Raw genomic sequence first — 15,033 nt, forward strand, 5'->3', positions numbered from 1 at the left:
CACAATTAGGCTATAGCTATTTTCAAAACATATTTGCAATGCAAAACCTTGGTGTTTAAGTGTCATTCACTTTTAGTCTTTCTAATCATAAAATAAAACCACCGTTTGGAGCCACGCCAGCATGAGAGGCAAATTTACACCTTGCATATTAGCTCAGTTAAATTTATACCCAGCATATAGTCTGCTGAACTAACGTTAGCAAGCAGACCTCGTTTTTAGGGCCTATTTGGCTTCCAATAGTGTGACCCTTGTGTTTTATGAGGGAGGCTAACACCATGAACTACATTTGTTACAAATTAGGCTTCCTAGTGCCGTAAAGTTGACACCTGCCACTTCAAACCTTCCTTTGGAAACGAGAACGGGCATTGATAACCGAGTAGAAAAAAATAACTGTTTCAATACGCAACGTTTATTTTCTAACGTTAATGTCCACCCCCGCCATAGTTAGCGTTAACAATAGTTTTTTGTAACGACAAAGGACACATTTTCTTTTAGCTTTTAGACTAACTTGCATTATAACACGCTGGTGAGTTTTCTTACCGTCTGAAACTCACATTCCCTTCAAAGTTTCAGCCCGAAGGGTAAATCGTCGTTAACCACAAGATGTCGCCAAATCAATGGTCGTCCACTACTAATGCTGCCTTCAGGTGCCTCTCGTAAGATTGTATTTCTGATTTTGAAGGGATCAAAATGTGAGTTGTGCTGTCTTTCAATAAAGGGAATGATTTATTAACTAACTGATCCATGTAACAAAATCGTGATAAAGGGTGAATTTATTCTGCAACCTCTAATAGCATATACAGTTGAGACATTTTATTTCTTCTGTTTTTTCTGGCAACATGTTGTTAAGAATTTCTTCCTTTAAAAGCAGTTTACATCCATTCTCAGTTATTGGCTCTCAGTGTTGTTCCTGCACCACAGGCTTCAAGTGGATGGCTGTAGAAGGCACACATCTGCCAGTCCTGTTTCGCACGTCAATTTCTGACAATAAAAATTCCTATAGCTTTGAAGGCAGAATAAGACCGGATATGACCGCAATAACTACAGGAAGTAAACTTTAGCCGCTAGCCATGTACAACAGCTAACGTTAAGCTATCAGTAGTCAAAACAAAAGCTGTCGGACGCACGTTATCTCGTGTATCTATCACCAGTTTCGCTGTTGATATGCAACTGTAGACACAATTTTAAAGAGGTAATATTCTCAAACTCAGTTTCACCCTTGCATGTGTGTTAATAAACTGTTATTTTGGGGTAGTTTGCCGCTATTCAGCCAAACTGTTTTTCCGTAGCTGCTAGCAGTCATAACACAATGTATGCACATTATATATAATTGATACAATTTGCGCTGCTGTCAAGATTAAACGCCGACCTGTTCGTAACTACATGTGATGCATGCACTACTGTAGTGTACTACTACAATAACTGTATTGTAGCTACAGTGGCTGGGAACCTTAGCTTTAAACAGAACTGATGACTTATCATATTGTTAAATTAAGTCTAAACAAATGGATGACCATGACATATCAGTATTTCCCCTTTCCTTATTTCATACACTTAGGACTAGCGTGTATGCAAGACCTCTCAGTGAGATTATTGACGATACTTAATGTTCAACGTAAGTTATAAGGCAGAAATATTTTGACAGGTTGAAAGCGTTGCCACCCTAGTGTCCCTTGTAATTAACATATTTTGTAAGGGAGACAGAATCTAAAAGGTCAACAACATTTCACATGGCATTGTATATTTTGTCCATTTTAGTGTTGAGGAATGGTCTGACTGCAGCGCTGCCAGTGAAGATGCACAGCCGTCTGCAGGAGTTGAAGAAGGAAGAGGAGACCCTCCTCAAAATCAAAGTCATGCTACAAGACCAGCTGAACAGGCTGAAGGTGAGTGTGAGGCTTAAGAGTATCAATGTGTTGGGGCTTATGTCAATGTTTGTGGTCCCAGTGGTTTAAACTGTATATTCTGTGTTCATTCTGTGTTTCAGTTTGAAGAAGGGGCGTTGAAATCAATTATTAATGCTCAAACAGATGAAGGAGCCTCTCAACATTCATCCCCAGAAACTGAGGTACATCAAGGCACAACCTTGTTCAGAGATCACAATGTGGCATATGAAGATATTCTCAATAATAGCTATCTCTTGTGTTTCCTGGTTAATTTTTAAATACTTAAAATTTTGAATCCCCATTTTGCCCCTCAAGAGAATTAAAATAAACATGCTGGGGATGTTAGATTTTGAAGGTTACTAAGTGTGTTTACATAGACATTTCTGTCCCAATTATGATCTGGTTTTTGGAGTATCCTGGTTATATGCTTGCTCATGTAAGCATCATATCGTGAACTCAGAAACCTGCAAGCCCTTATAAAGGTTTCGAGAAACCAGAATATAAAACCCAAGTATCAAAAACATGTATTATGGCATGTAAACAACTTATGCAGTGTTCTGATCATTGTCTGGTGGAAGGTGCTTTTTCAGCTTGCGTTTGGTTATCAGTTAATCATTTCAAAGTCTGACACGAGCAAACAATACATTTTGTCACTTCTGTCTTCCGTTACTGCAAATCATGCAGTTTATACTTCAAATGCCTCACCTTTTGCCACTAATACACTGCATAGTAGTATTTCTTGAACCCAAACTCAGACATGAGATCATGATAACTCTGAAACATGTCTGTGCCTGTTGGCTAACTTCTTTCAGATTTAAATTGCTTCTAATTCATTTTAAGGAAAAAGGTTTCACATTACATGTAATAACTTAAATTCTCTTAAGGCCTCTTTTCCCCTCATGGGTCAGAATAACACTGGAGGATTATTTGATACTTATTTTCCCCAATGGACAAATTCTAGATGTGCATAGTCAAAAGCTACAAGTACAACATAATAATAAGCATTTATTATTTTTAATAAAGACCATCAAAACAGCTTGCCTAGACTTCTACTACTGCATATACAAACAAAATCCATAATCTTAAATTACTTACTAAAATAATTAAAATCAATCATTCAACTAGACTTTGACTTGTACACGCTGCCTTAAGCTTTGTTATGCATCTTCTTCATTGTCACAAAAATGTGCATAATGTTAAATAGCTTCATAATATTTTATGAATTTTGTGTCTGTATTTGAAGTTCCAAGTTTCATACTTAGTTTGCACTTTTTAAGATTTGATTTTAAAAAGGTCCATATGCATGTGTTATTTATTTCAGGTTCATATCAACCTTGATGATGAGAGCGAGATCAATCGCACCAAACTGCTACTGAATGCTGCTGTAGATTATGACATGGAGGAGGAGGAGGAAGATGATGAGGACGAAGATGAAGAGGACGAAGATGAAGAGGATGACAATGAACTCGAGTTTGTGCCTGAGGGGGATGAAGAAGAAGATGATTACTGAGATTCCTAGCTTCCTCAGTGTTGAATGGAGCTTCAATATTTGCACCATCAAAGAACAACCGTGTATAGATGGACAGCTGTTTATTTGTTCACCTGTTTTGTACTATCACTTATGAAGTTAAGACGTTTAATTTATTTGAATGGAGTGAGTAACAGTTAGTGTGATGATGTGTGGTGCTAACAGTATCCTCTCCTTTGCCTAGTTAAAGGCATGTCATCCGGATTTCAGAACATGTTAGGATTCATGTGTTGAATTTTGTGAGAAATGTCTCACTGAAGTAAGACAGTGTTATTACAGTAGGTGCTTATAGCTTACTAGACATATAATAATAAGCTGAGCAGCAATTCAGTTGAGAATCAAAAATCAGATGTTGAGATGTGTCTGTTAGCATGAAAATATATGGCTGGGCCATATAAGAGGATCGTGTGTCTGCATATGTACAAAATGATTATTGTAAGCACAAAATAAAAATTTTTGCATAGGGTTCTCCTGTTTTTTTGTTGGTTTTTTATCATTTACACCTGTTTGCAATATACATGAATTCTTGGTTACATTAATAACCAGTGGACAGATACACAGCACATGTTTTCCAGATGTAATAAATGTTTACTTCACAGGGTATGGACGGTAAGAAGTCTTTGTTCTGTTTCTTCTCATATATTCAATCCAGGTAATACTGATGTTAAATTCATGTCCTAACCTGACCTGGGCGAATGGGTAATGCAGTGCAAACACTTTCCACCAGCAAACCATTCAGCATTTTCTAAACAGCTAAAACAATACACTGAGCCTCACAATAAGGCCAGCTTTCACACTGACAGCAGGGACAGCTCTGGAGAAGGGTGGTGCTACAACAGGCACCGTACAATAGAAATTGCATCAATAGAAATATACAGCTTCCTACATGGTCCAACATTCCAGGGGAGCTCCCATTTCACCCGGGTACTTGGGCTCAGCACACACCTGCTACAAATGAACTCTTAATAAAATACACAGGTAAGTGCACATCTTATGCAGAGCAATTGCTGCCGTAAATCCATTTTTATGGTGTGATCAGTAGGGATTTTGGAATAGCAATTTTTGGAGATTGCTGTTAAATAATTTCAGTGAGTTCTGATGTGAGAAACGTATAAATCTGAAAAAAGAAAGGTAAATATGGCCAGGAATATGTATTAATGTGCATCATGATTATCATGGTGCAATGTCTTATGTAGTAGGTTTATGTAGAACATCCTATGTGTCAGACCAATTGCAAGCTTTTCAGAGTATAACACTGAAGTGCAATATGATGCTCCTGAACACCAGGAATTTAAACTTCACAATACAAAGTGAATTATGTTTATTTTCTGAGACTCGAAACCAGAACATTTATCTTGGCAATGCAACAAACACCACTAATTTGCTTAGATTGGTCAAATGATGAGGTTATGAAGTACTCAAATTCATATTTGGTCTAGGTGTGTGGAGCAGTTCATCCTTTGTCATGTGATTGTGCACTATAAATATATCAACCTCTCTGACATTAACTTTGCTTACAGAGGTGAAATCATAGTTTGTATGGGATCTGTCTGCCTCAGCAAGATGAGCTCACACTCTATTGAGTTTGAATAGGGGCATTTGGCTCTGCATTAGGGACGTGGGACCCCCTGTTGTCCATCACATTTGATGCTTCTAGACTGTTTGATGACAATTTTCCATAAAGATATTTATAAGCATGTTTAGATATCAAAATAGTTGCTCCAGACCAAGAGTGTGTCAGTGATCAAGTGGTGATGTTGAATGGTTCTTGTCTATGTGCAGAACTGGAGCAAAACCAGACAGTGACTGTGCTGCAGGCTCAGGAATACCATGCTGCCCCGCTGTGCATTCAGTGTGTGCCATGTGTTTATGTTGGTGCTGTGTCTGTCTGCGGCTGAGGACTTCGACTGGACAAAGAACAACCACGGCTCCTTCTATTATGGCACTTTTCCAGCTGGTATGAGTCCTATACACACAACTTGGTCTTCTCTTCAGTGGGATAGATACTGTATATTAGTGAGATTATGATCTTAGGCTGGGTTGAATGGTTGTTGCCAATGTTGTATTCATTAGGATTTTCGTGGGGTGCCGGCAGTTCAGCCTATCAAACAGAAGGAGCCTGGGACAAGGATGGAAAAGGACTGAGCATCTGGGACGTTTTCAGTCACAAGAAAGGCAAAATCCAACAAAATGATACCGGGGATTCCTCCTGTGAAGGCTACTACAAAGTCAAGGTATGACGATCAGATGAGGTGTGCTTGAGATATGGAGACAACAAAGTGGGCAAAAGCAAAACTAAATGTTTTACTCCGCTGTGTGTGTGGTACAGGATGACATTTCTTTGATGAAGGAGCTGAAGCTTAACCACTACCGTTTCTCCATCTCCTGGCCTAGACTCATCCCCACTGGCATTAAGTGTGAGTAACTGATGTTAAGTCAGGCCACATACACATGATTCACTTTGTTAATTTATGGAGCTGAGGAGTTATCTCCACTTTAACACCATTTGCAGCTGATCATATAAACGAAAAAGGAATTCAGTACTATGATGAACTGATTGACCAACTGCTGGAGAACAAGATCACTCCTGTTGTCACTCTGTATCATTGGGACCTTCCGCAGGTTGGTATACAAAATATTTATAATCTTTGACTTTATCCTCAACATTTTTGCATTACAGCACTATTATTCTTTACTGAGTTGCTTAAATCTTTGCTTTTCTAGGTCTTGCAAGAGAAATACGGTGGATGGCAGAATATAAGCATGGTCAATCATTTCAATGAATATGCTAACCTGTGCTTTGAAAGATTTGGCAACCGAATAAAGTATTGGATCACCTTCAACAATCCTTGGGTACGTTCAGCATAAATGGCTTGCAGTTTTCACAAGAACATCTGTCTTGTAGTTTTTTGATCATAGAACTTGAACATGTTACTGTTACTGAAAGTACCACAATTGCACTAATACTCTACTCAACCACAGTCCGTTGCAGTTGAAGGATATGAGACAGGCGAGCATGCTCCTGGACTGAAGCTGAGAGGAACTGGAGCATATAGAGCTGCCCATCACATTATTAAGGTAAGAGAGTGTAAAAGTATCAAAAACACTTAGCAATTAATGACCACTTTGAACTGAAATGTAAATCATATCCACAACATTTTTTTCACAGGCACATGCTAAAGTTTGGCACACTTATGATACACAGTGGAGGGCAAAACAAAAAGGTAAACATGGTCATATTCTAGGAACATGTTGACTTAATTCAATACATGTCTCTCAACAGTACTGTCTGTTTGAGTGTTGAAGGCTGCTGTGCACATCTGCAGGTCTCGTTGGCATCTCTCTGTCTGGGGATTGGGGTGAGCCAGTGGATCTCACCAACCAGAAAGACATTGAAGCAGCAGAGAGATATGTTCAGTTCTACATGGGCTGGTTTGCCACACCGATCTTTCACGGAGACTACCCTCAAGTGATGAAAGACTTCATTGGCAAGTTAAACAGTTAATCTGAGGATTGTGTAAATGAAAAAGCGGAGTCAGCTATTAACAAATGTACTAATGACTACCTGTGATCATGTGTGCAGGAAGGAAGAGCGTCCAGCAGGGCCTTGGGACGTCTCGACTGCCTACATTTTCCCCCCAAGAAAAGAGCTACATCAAGGGTACTTGTGACTTCCTTGGTATTGGCCACTTCACCACCCGCTACATCACCCAGAAGAACAACCCATTAGGTCGTAGCAGCAGCAGCAACTACTTCACTGACCGTGACCTGGCTGAACTGGTCGACCCACGGTGGCCTGACCCCGGGTCTGAGTGGCTCTACTCTGTGCCTTGGGGTTTTAGACGTCTGCTCAATTTTGTTAAGGTGACTAAAGGTGCACAGTAGTGAATGGCTTGTAATAAATCCATGCTGTAGTGATTTTATAAACCTGAAAGGATCTTAGCACATTGCAACCCTTGTTAAATTAGATAAAAACAACTTATTGTATCATATTGATTCCTTCCCATGTAGACTCAGTATGGAAACCCAATGATTTATGTGACTGAGAATGGAGTCTCTGAGAAGATGTTATGCACAGAGCTGTGTGATGACTGGAGGATACAATATTATAAAGACTACATCGATGAGATGCTAAAAGGTGAATGATCTCACACATGCACAAGCACCTGTGCATTTCTTTTGTTTGGATCACATTAGTATCAAGTCGAACCCAAGTTTTGTAGTCAGCCCACTCTCTGATCTCTGTGCTGTCACTCAGCTATCAAAGATGGAGTCAATGTGAAGGGCTACACTGCATGGTCCCTGCTGGACAAGTTTGAGTGGGATGAAGGCTACTCCGAGAGGTTTGGCTTGTATTATGTCGACTTCAGGAACAAAAACAAGCCTCGCTATCCCAAAGCTTCTGTTCAGTTCTACAAACGCATCATCAGCTCCAATGGATTTCCCAATCAGAGAGAGGTAAGAGTTAGGGTGCTCACTGTAATAAACTGCTTCTAATCCTTCTCCATCTGGAGGATTTTTAATTATAAATTTCCAGAGATGTATACAGATATTCTCACTTCTTCAGAAATCAAGACATTTTTGCATTAATTGGTTAATGCTCTACTGTGCCACACAAAAAGATCAGTGATGATATGTGCCTGCATTGTTCATCCGCACAGGTTGAAAACTGGAGGAGGAAGGCTGTTGAGAGCTGCTCTTCTAGCAACCAGCTCCTAGCTGCAGGTAAGTTCGTCTATAACGTCCCTGACATCCCTTGTTAACAGTATTAGAGATCAGAGGTGAACAACTAGCTGGGGTAAACAAATAAAGATTCTGAGCTAAATACTAAAAAATAGTTTTCAAGCAAAAATGAGATCAAAAATTATAATTTGATTTGAAAATGTGTTGCGGTTCTTTAAGTACCTCAGAAAACACATGAACAAATTATTAGATAATAATAATGGTAGAAATACAAGACCTGGCAGACAAAATCTGTATCTGAATATCTGAGATATCTTCTTTGTTTGCCCCTCCAGCTAGAAGAAAATCCCAGGAACATGCAGAAATGCCAAAGGTTTGGCCAGTGCATGATGAAGTTTAGAACTTGAGGGTACAATGTCTTCCATTTATGTAATGGGGTGTTTTTTGTTGCTTTGTGATTGTGTGGTTTTAAGTCTGACTAACAAAGTTAGGCTTCTGCAGTTTAACACCGAGACATGCCTCTAAAACCAGCTTGTACTCTTTTGTATGCAGTGTGCAACTACTTATTTAATGAAAGTTTTACCAGTGTGCTTACATCTAATTTTTGGCCTTTTGATTTCACAGCAGCTTTGACAAAAACTCAATAAGCATAAAGCCTATCTGTGGACTTCTGCTCATGGGGATTTCACAAAGCAGGATAATAAATTTGACCAGATCTCATAATACCAGTGAAACTGTAAAAGAAAACTTCAACCTGAGGTTTAGGAACATGATTTACCTGTTGATGACTGCTAATAATAAAAACAGTTTCAGAAGATTGTAATTTTGCAGTTGCCTGGTTACGTTGCAAATGCTGCTTTCTGAAATATTCCCCAGTAGCTGCATGCAGTTCTCAAAGGGTTAAAGTGTTGTTAATCAACTCTGAGTAATTTCTCTTTTTTTATTAGAGGAACAGCGGAGTACTGCTGCCAATATTCTAAGACTTATACATGGTAAGGAATCACTCATGCTCACCATAAATCCGATAAACAATGATTTGATTCAAGAAAAAAAAAAAAACATATTAACCCTTTGAGTGCTGTGCTTGAGCATCGTAACTCGCTTTCTAAGCAGTGTCTAAACTACTATATAATGCTGGTGAGTTGATAATGTGTGTATGTGTGTGTGCTTTGCAGACCCTTTGACCAGCCACATGGAGATGGTAACTGAGATCGTTGTTCCCACTGTGTGCACACTCTCTATTTTACTCAGTGCCATCTTCCTCATGTTCCTGCTGCGGAGGCGGAACTAGGAAGGAGGTCTCGCAGTGTGCATGTTTACGCACATGTGCACGCACACACAAACACACTCATATTGTAAGTCATCAAATCTTTAATGAATAATGAGTGAACATAAAGACATTATTTAAACTGAGTTTCAAGAGAATTAGTGACTTCATTAATTTGATGTGCATACAGTGTTTGCTGTAAAAAAAAAATAACAACAACGGTTTAGCCAATAATCCAATAATTTAGTAGCAGACACTCCAACAGTGTGAATAGCCCTGCAACATGTTGAATTTTCTTATTAAAATATTGCTGTGAAATATTACCATTGCAAGGTGGTCTCTGTATTTGTGTTTTCACTTGGTTAAAACTGGGAGTTTTTTGGCCTAATTAACCAAAATCTCTTTCAACTATTATCTTGAACAGAAAAGAAAAATCAGCATGTCATCAGAAAACCACTAAAGAGGCTCACAAACTATACAGTAAGACTGAAAATTATTAGTCCAAAACATCTGACAGAAAGACAGTATGTTAACAGAAATCCCTATAGTGGTTCCTGTAAGATTTGTGATGCTGTTTAAGTATCAAAAATGAAAATATACATCTCATATATGGTTGAGTTGTGCTCTGTGTAAATTCACGCAAAGTTGACAAGGCTGCAGCACACCATGGTGGAGAAGAAGGCAGGATCCTCGCTGTCCCCATTCACTGTTTCATTTGGGTAATCTGAAAATTAAACAGTTAGAGAAGTTATCTGTACTTAACTGGGGTAGTTACTATTTGCAGCTGTGTGGGATGCATACTGTATGTGATGTGATACGTAAAGATCACCTGTTTCAAAGATGACATGATCAACCAGTGGTCTGTCACTGAGCTGTAAGGCTGTCCTGACCTCACGAGGACCATGGCCACTGGACACTTCGACCCCCCACACAACCGGATGCTCTCTATAGAATACATGCACACAAACACAATGATGTATTTGATATTTGATCACAAGGGGGCAGTTAGAAAACAATGTGGAAGCAGACATGTTTCTGACCACCCTGAGCACAACAATACTCATAAACACATCTGAATACAGTTGATTCACTTCTTTTCAAACAGCTTAGGGAAGTTTTTTAAATTTCATACCAGAGGCAAAGTAACACAAATGTGTATTTTTCTTTATAACAGTGGCTGTGATTTCTCAGGTAAAATCTAATTTTAGTGGGATGGTAAAATCCAACCACAAAAATAGTCTTATCATCTGTCTCACCCTTTTTTTAAAATATATTTTTATTCAAATTTTACAGTAGTTAAAGGGCATTACAAACAACAACAGCAACAATAGCCCCATCCAACCCCCTCCCACAACCTGTAACAACTGGAGAGAGAAGGATAAAAGTAATAATAACAAGAGTGAGAACAAATAAGTAAATAAAAATAAATGAATAGGTATAAAATAAAAAAAACATAGAAGTCACATGTGTCAGAAGCACCATTTGCTGGCACAGGTAATGGGAAAGTGAGCCCTGAGTTTGGCCATATGCATCAAATTCCACATATTACAAATTGAAAATCGTGACTTCCATCAAAGAAGAATTCTATGACGGGTTAACAAAGTCCTGAAAGCGACAATGTCTGCTTGTTTAGAGTTTAATGAGGACGAATCTGAGGGGACACTGAGTATGGACATAATGAAGCAGTGTGTGCTCAGACAGTTGTATTCCTTACTTCTGGTAAAAATGGCTGATCAGCGCAGGTTTGATTTGCAGTTTGAACTCGTGGTCCTCATCATATGGGTATGTTTTATAGTGCTGCAAACATGATCTTAGAGAAAGGAGAAGAGATATGAAATTGTTATCTAAAGACAAATACAATTTGCACACCCATACATCACTGGAACACACCGACTCAACTGACTTACTGTGTGAGAAGGAACAGCCGGTCGTAGGGCAAACCCAGGAATGTACTGCAGGTCACAATTATCTCCAGCAGATGGTGCAGTTTCCTGAGTCGGATTACTTGCTCCTGCAGATCAACCTCTGTGCTCAGGTAATAACACTGTGGAATGAAATACTTGCATTCAATATTTTGTGAACAGTGATTTCTAAATAGCTGACACTAAAATAGTTTTGAGCTTACCAAGTGGTTTAGAGTTGTCAGTTCTTCACCTGAGGAAAACCAATGATTGTATGAAATGCAGGTAGTCCAACTTCAAGGCAAAGCTTGTGCGCAATGATTCAAGTGAGGTCAAACATTACAGTAAAACACAAACACAATCATGTGTAAATCGGGGATAAGAGCAATAATTAAGAGGTTACCAATGAGGTAGTTAATGTAATCCTTTCTCATCTTGTCCAGACCCATTTCTAACAGCATGTGGACAGGGGTGACACCTGTGAGAGACACATGATCGATCTGCTGGTGGTAGGATTGCAGGATGAGCTTGCTGAGGGAGCTGCTGCTGTCTCTGTGAATCTGGTGGAAGTGAAACAAACAAATAAACGAGAAAAAAAACACATTAAACTCAACAACCTCCAATCATTTCTCTGTAATGATCAGTTTTCAGATGCGGCACCATTCCACACCCAGGGTTTGATGTCACCGTATCTCAGAGCTTCGATGACCAACTTCAGACAGTCTCCAATGTCTTGATATGATGTCACACCTGTAATTTAAAACAAAATCAGGAAAACTATTCTTACTGCCTGGTTATAATGTTAAATCAAATTAATCCTGGTTTCCTTAATAGAGAAATCGACTCACTCTTTCTCATCCGAACCCACAGCTGCTCTATGAAATCCAAATCGCCTCGTTCCAAGAAAGAGTTGAAAATGGGAGTGTCTGTCTCAGGCTTCAGCTTTGTGGTCTTCAAGAAACGATGGAGGAGTAAGAAAGCTACAACATATATTCTCAAATGAATGCATTTGTGAAAAGTCCCTTGCTTTTAAAAGTATTGTACCTCAGCTGTTTTTGCAGCCTGATCCTGTAGTGTCTTTGCAGTGCTCTGAAGCTCTGAAAGAAGAAAAAAAGAGGATAATCTTAACTGTTGGTTAGCATTAAATCGTAGCAAAGCTGCACTCATTAAACAAATAAATACCTTCTAGGTATGCCTTGGTCAGATTTACAGCTGACGTGCTTTCCAAAGGTTCCATCCATTCAGTCTCACCAGTTCTCACACCATCAGCAAGAGTCTGAAATAACAGCGATATGAAACATTTGGTTGTTTAGTTGTGTACTAAAACATAATTGTCAATTTCGAATTACCGTGGGACACAAACCTGAAGAAACTCCAACTCCCTGTACATCTCAAACATCGGGCTCCTCATGTCCCCGCTGGCAACTTTGATATTCTGCATGTGCATAAAGATGAAGACTATAAAAACCATAGATACTCATTTTGTATTTTGCTCATTTTGTATTTTGAACATTTAACATTGACTGCTGCTTACAAGTGTAGCTGTAGAGGACAGGGGTGGGGTCTCAGGGATACTCTCCACATGGCTCCACTTGAAATCCACTGTCACACTACTCTGTGACTCAATTGTGGTGTTTTCAACAATCGTGGAGCCAAATAAGTTGAACCTGGCATTGCCTTTAATCACCATCTGGAGGCATTGACAGATTATTTGAGTAAACATTCTTCCACAGTGGAAAAAGTGGGTGGACATTCACTTACCGAGGATGCGTGATGCCTTTTCTTGTGCTCTTGTTTAAGCTCGTCTAAGGTTATGAAAGATTTTTTGTCCACAGTTGAGCCTAACAACATTTAAGTTGGAATAAAACAAATGCCAGAAACATCAAAATCACACAGACAAAAAAAAAAAAAAATCACACCACTGATAATGTTTCATTTAAAGAGGAATGAAGCATCTGAGCTATACCTTTGCAGGTGATGGAGTATAATTTGACACCAGTTACTTTATTGCCCACGCAGACAGTTTCAGCCCCGAACCAGGATGTTCCAGCTGGATCAGACATGTCACATCGCACCCACAGAGGGTGCAAGGCAGGGATGTTGTCCACAGCGGAAACATTAGCATTTTGAGATAATGTATACCACGACAGCAACTGCCTGTAAAATGAAAAAGAAAATACTTAATTTTAATTCTCTCTACATAATCATATTAGCACTTGCTTCACTTGGATGAAATGTTTAACTTCTTGGCATTTGTGACCTTGCTTTCATGATTGTGAGTGGCTGTGGTGCCACTTCTGTCTGGAGTAAATCAGCATCGGCATCAACAGCATCAGTATCATCATCAGCGCAGTTTGAAGTCTCAGTCACTTGTTGATCATCAGGTTCACTTACTTTTGGAACCTTGTGAATTTAAGAAATAAAAATATGGTCAACAATGATGAGCAGTAATGAGAGAATCAATTAACAAAGTCTAATTTTATGAAGAAAAAAAGCACTGATATTAGCATCTGCATGTATATTGAATTCTGATCTTTATTTTGATCTTTTAATACAATAAAATCAAATAATAATAAAAACTGGAGTGAAGAAGTGTACACAAAGTGCCCTTAAATGATGAATTAATGTCAAAACAGATCTGGAGTGATGTCACTTGCTTTTATTACGGTGCATTGTTGCAAAACACAGTAATGGAAATTGAAATTAAACTCAGAGCTGGTGAATTAAGTTATAACGATTCCTACTAAGTGTGCACCAAGTGTTCAAAATATTGGATTTGGGGCCTTCAGTTTATTTCAGACAATGTAATACTTGTTTAGGACTTGCAGGCAACATGGATATCTTCATAATAAGTCACAGAATTAGCATTACTCACATATTTTTCGCAGATGAAGACTGGCTGATTGCCATAGTACATATTCAGCACGTCAATTCTGTCTCCATTCATCTTTAATATTTGGATATCCTCCTGAAACCCAATACATTCATATCATAACTATAGTATAAATGGGAAATGTCAAAACGTTATCGACATTTAAATGTAATTACCTCATACGTGCATGAGTCTTTGCTTTCCTCATCTTGAAGAGATCTACAAACGGCGCATCACAAACAACACAACAGAAATTATCATTACATCAGCTAGATGAGTAGTTAGTGGGGACTGAAGCAATGAGAGACTGAATCAAGCTAAAGGCTAAATAATCACATCCTTTCCTTTTAACTTTGTGGCGTTACCTTGACGTTAGCTAAAAAAAAAAGCTAAGTTAGTAACATTTTGCACCAAAAAAGGAAACTCACCGAAGTATATTTAAAAAATCCTTAGCGCTGGATATCACCTTTGAGCCCATCGCAAAATTATAGTACAGGCGTCCTGTTACGGAGCAAATGTTGTGGACAAAACATTCAAAGTAAATTCACAGAGTTTAAAGTTAGCAGACTGATCGAACTTTAGGCTGCTACTATTGATGTTTTGACAGTCGCGCGCTCACTGAAGCGATGTCGTCACGAGGTCACAGGTCACCACACTATTGTTATCGTTTACATATCAGAAAAATAATTAATGAAGTCAGAAAAGTGTATAAATAATCTCACAAATATAAATGAGAAAATCAAACTATTTTTAATAATATCGTACAGAAAAAAATGCTACTGAGAAAGTAGTTCGGTCCTTGCGTTTCTCATTCGCCAACATGGAATAAAGAAATAGTCCCAGCTACTGCAACCAAACTTTGAAGCGGTTTTGTTTAGCCCGGGAAAAAAGCAATA

At 38.7% G+C, this 15,033-nt stretch overlaps 3 protein-coding genes across 3 annotated transcripts; 2 read left to right on the plus strand and 1 right to left on the minus strand.

Moving 5' to 3' along the window:
• The first annotated feature begins 1,044 nt into the window (after positions 1 to 1,044).
• On the plus strand, positions 1,045 to 3,880 carry snapc5 (small nuclear RNA activating complex, polypeptide 5). The gene is made up of 4 exons (XM_042412501.1): positions 1,045 to 1,192; positions 1,759 to 1,886; positions 1,988 to 2,068; positions 3,208 to 3,880. The coding sequence occupies exons 2-4, from the start codon at positions 1,797 to 1,799 to the stop codon at positions 3,394 to 3,396; spliced, it is 360 nt and encodes a 119-aa protein (XP_042268435.1). The 5' UTR covers positions 1,045 to 1,192; positions 1,759 to 1,796; the 3' UTR covers positions 3,397 to 3,880.
• A 1,265-nt stretch (positions 3,881 to 5,145) lies between these two features.
• On the plus strand, positions 5,146 to 9,401 carry lctlb (lactase-like b). Its single transcript, XM_042412497.1, has 14 exons — positions 5,146 to 5,371; positions 5,488 to 5,648; positions 5,744 to 5,831; positions 5,927 to 6,036; positions 6,139 to 6,267; positions 6,397 to 6,492; positions 6,584 to 6,638; positions 6,741 to 6,902; positions 6,998 to 7,278; positions 7,426 to 7,552; positions 7,673 to 7,872; positions 8,076 to 8,139; positions 9,045 to 9,089; positions 9,273 to 9,401. The coding sequence occupies exons 1-14, from the start codon at positions 5,245 to 5,247 to the stop codon at positions 9,386 to 9,388; spliced, it is 1,761 nt and encodes a 586-aa protein (XP_042268431.1). The 5' UTR covers positions 5,146 to 5,244; the 3' UTR covers positions 9,389 to 9,401.
• A 49-nt stretch (positions 9,402 to 9,450) lies between these two features.
• On the minus strand, positions 9,451 to 14,882 carry zwilch (zwilch kinetochore protein). The gene is made up of 18 exons (XM_042412496.1): positions 14,566 to 14,882; positions 14,314 to 14,356; positions 14,141 to 14,233; positions 13,526 to 13,668; positions 13,232 to 13,422; positions 13,027 to 13,106; positions 12,800 to 12,955; positions 12,629 to 12,700; positions 12,448 to 12,541; positions 12,310 to 12,362; positions 12,114 to 12,216; positions 11,936 to 12,015; positions 11,669 to 11,825; positions 11,490 to 11,518; positions 11,272 to 11,408; positions 11,079 to 11,174; positions 10,194 to 10,309; positions 9,451 to 10,088 (listed from the first exon to the last, which is right to left on the minus strand). The coding sequence occupies exons 1-18, from the start codon at positions 14,613 to 14,615 to the stop codon at positions 10,000 to 10,002; spliced, it is 1,782 nt and encodes a 593-aa protein (XP_042268430.1). The 5' UTR covers positions 14,616 to 14,882; the 3' UTR covers positions 9,451 to 9,999.
• Between the last annotated feature and the right edge of the window lie 151 nt (positions 14,883 to 15,033).

The sequence above is a fragment of the Thunnus maccoyii genome, chromosome 5 (genome assembly GCF_910596095.1).
Source record: "Thunnus maccoyii chromosome 5, fThuMac1.1, whole genome shotgun sequence".
Lineage (NCBI taxonomy): Eukaryota > Metazoa > Chordata > Actinopteri > Scombriformes > Scombridae > Thunnus > Thunnus maccoyii.

What these genes read in the sequence shown, in the direction of transcription:
- zwilch (XM_042412496.1), bottom strand. Translation starts at nt 14,615, where the DNA reads ATGGGCTCAAAGGTGATATCCAGCGCTAAGGATTTTTTAAATATACTT. An exon ending in AAGACTCATGCACGTATGAG is followed by an intron (nt 14,234 to 14,313) that starts GTAATTACATTT and finishes ATTGGGTTTCAG; the next exon opens with GAGGATATCCAAATATTAAA. An exon ending in ACGGTGACATCAAACCCTGG is followed by an intron (nt 11,826 to 11,935) that starts GTGTGGAATGGT and finishes CACTTCCACCAG; the next exon opens with ATTCACAGAGACAGCAGCAG.
- lctlb (XM_042412497.1), top strand. Translation starts at nt 5,245, where the DNA reads ATGCTGCCCCGCTGTGCATTCAGTGTGTGCCATGTGTTTATGTTGGTG. An exon ending in CATCCCCACTGGCATTAAGT is followed by an intron (nt 5,832 to 5,926) that starts GTGAGTAACTGA and finishes CACCATTTGCAG; the next exon opens with CTGATCATATAAACGAAAAA. An exon ending in AGTGATGAAAGACTTCATTG is followed by an intron (nt 6,903 to 6,997) that starts GCAAGTTAAACA and finishes TCATGTGTGCAG; the next exon opens with GAAGGAAGAGCGTCCAGCAG.
- snapc5 (XM_042412501.1), top strand. Translation starts at nt 1,797, where the DNA reads ATGCACAGCCGTCTGCAGGAGTTGAAGAAGGAAGAGGAGACCCTCCTC. An exon ending in ACCAGCTGAACAGGCTGAAG is followed by an intron (nt 1,887 to 1,987) that starts GTGAGTGTGAGG and finishes TCTGTGTTTCAG; the next exon opens with TTTGAAGAAGGGGCGTTGAA. An exon ending in ATTCATCCCCAGAAACTGAG is followed by an intron (nt 2,069 to 3,207) that starts GTACATCAAGGC and finishes TATTTATTTCAG; the next exon opens with GTTCATATCAACCTTGATGA.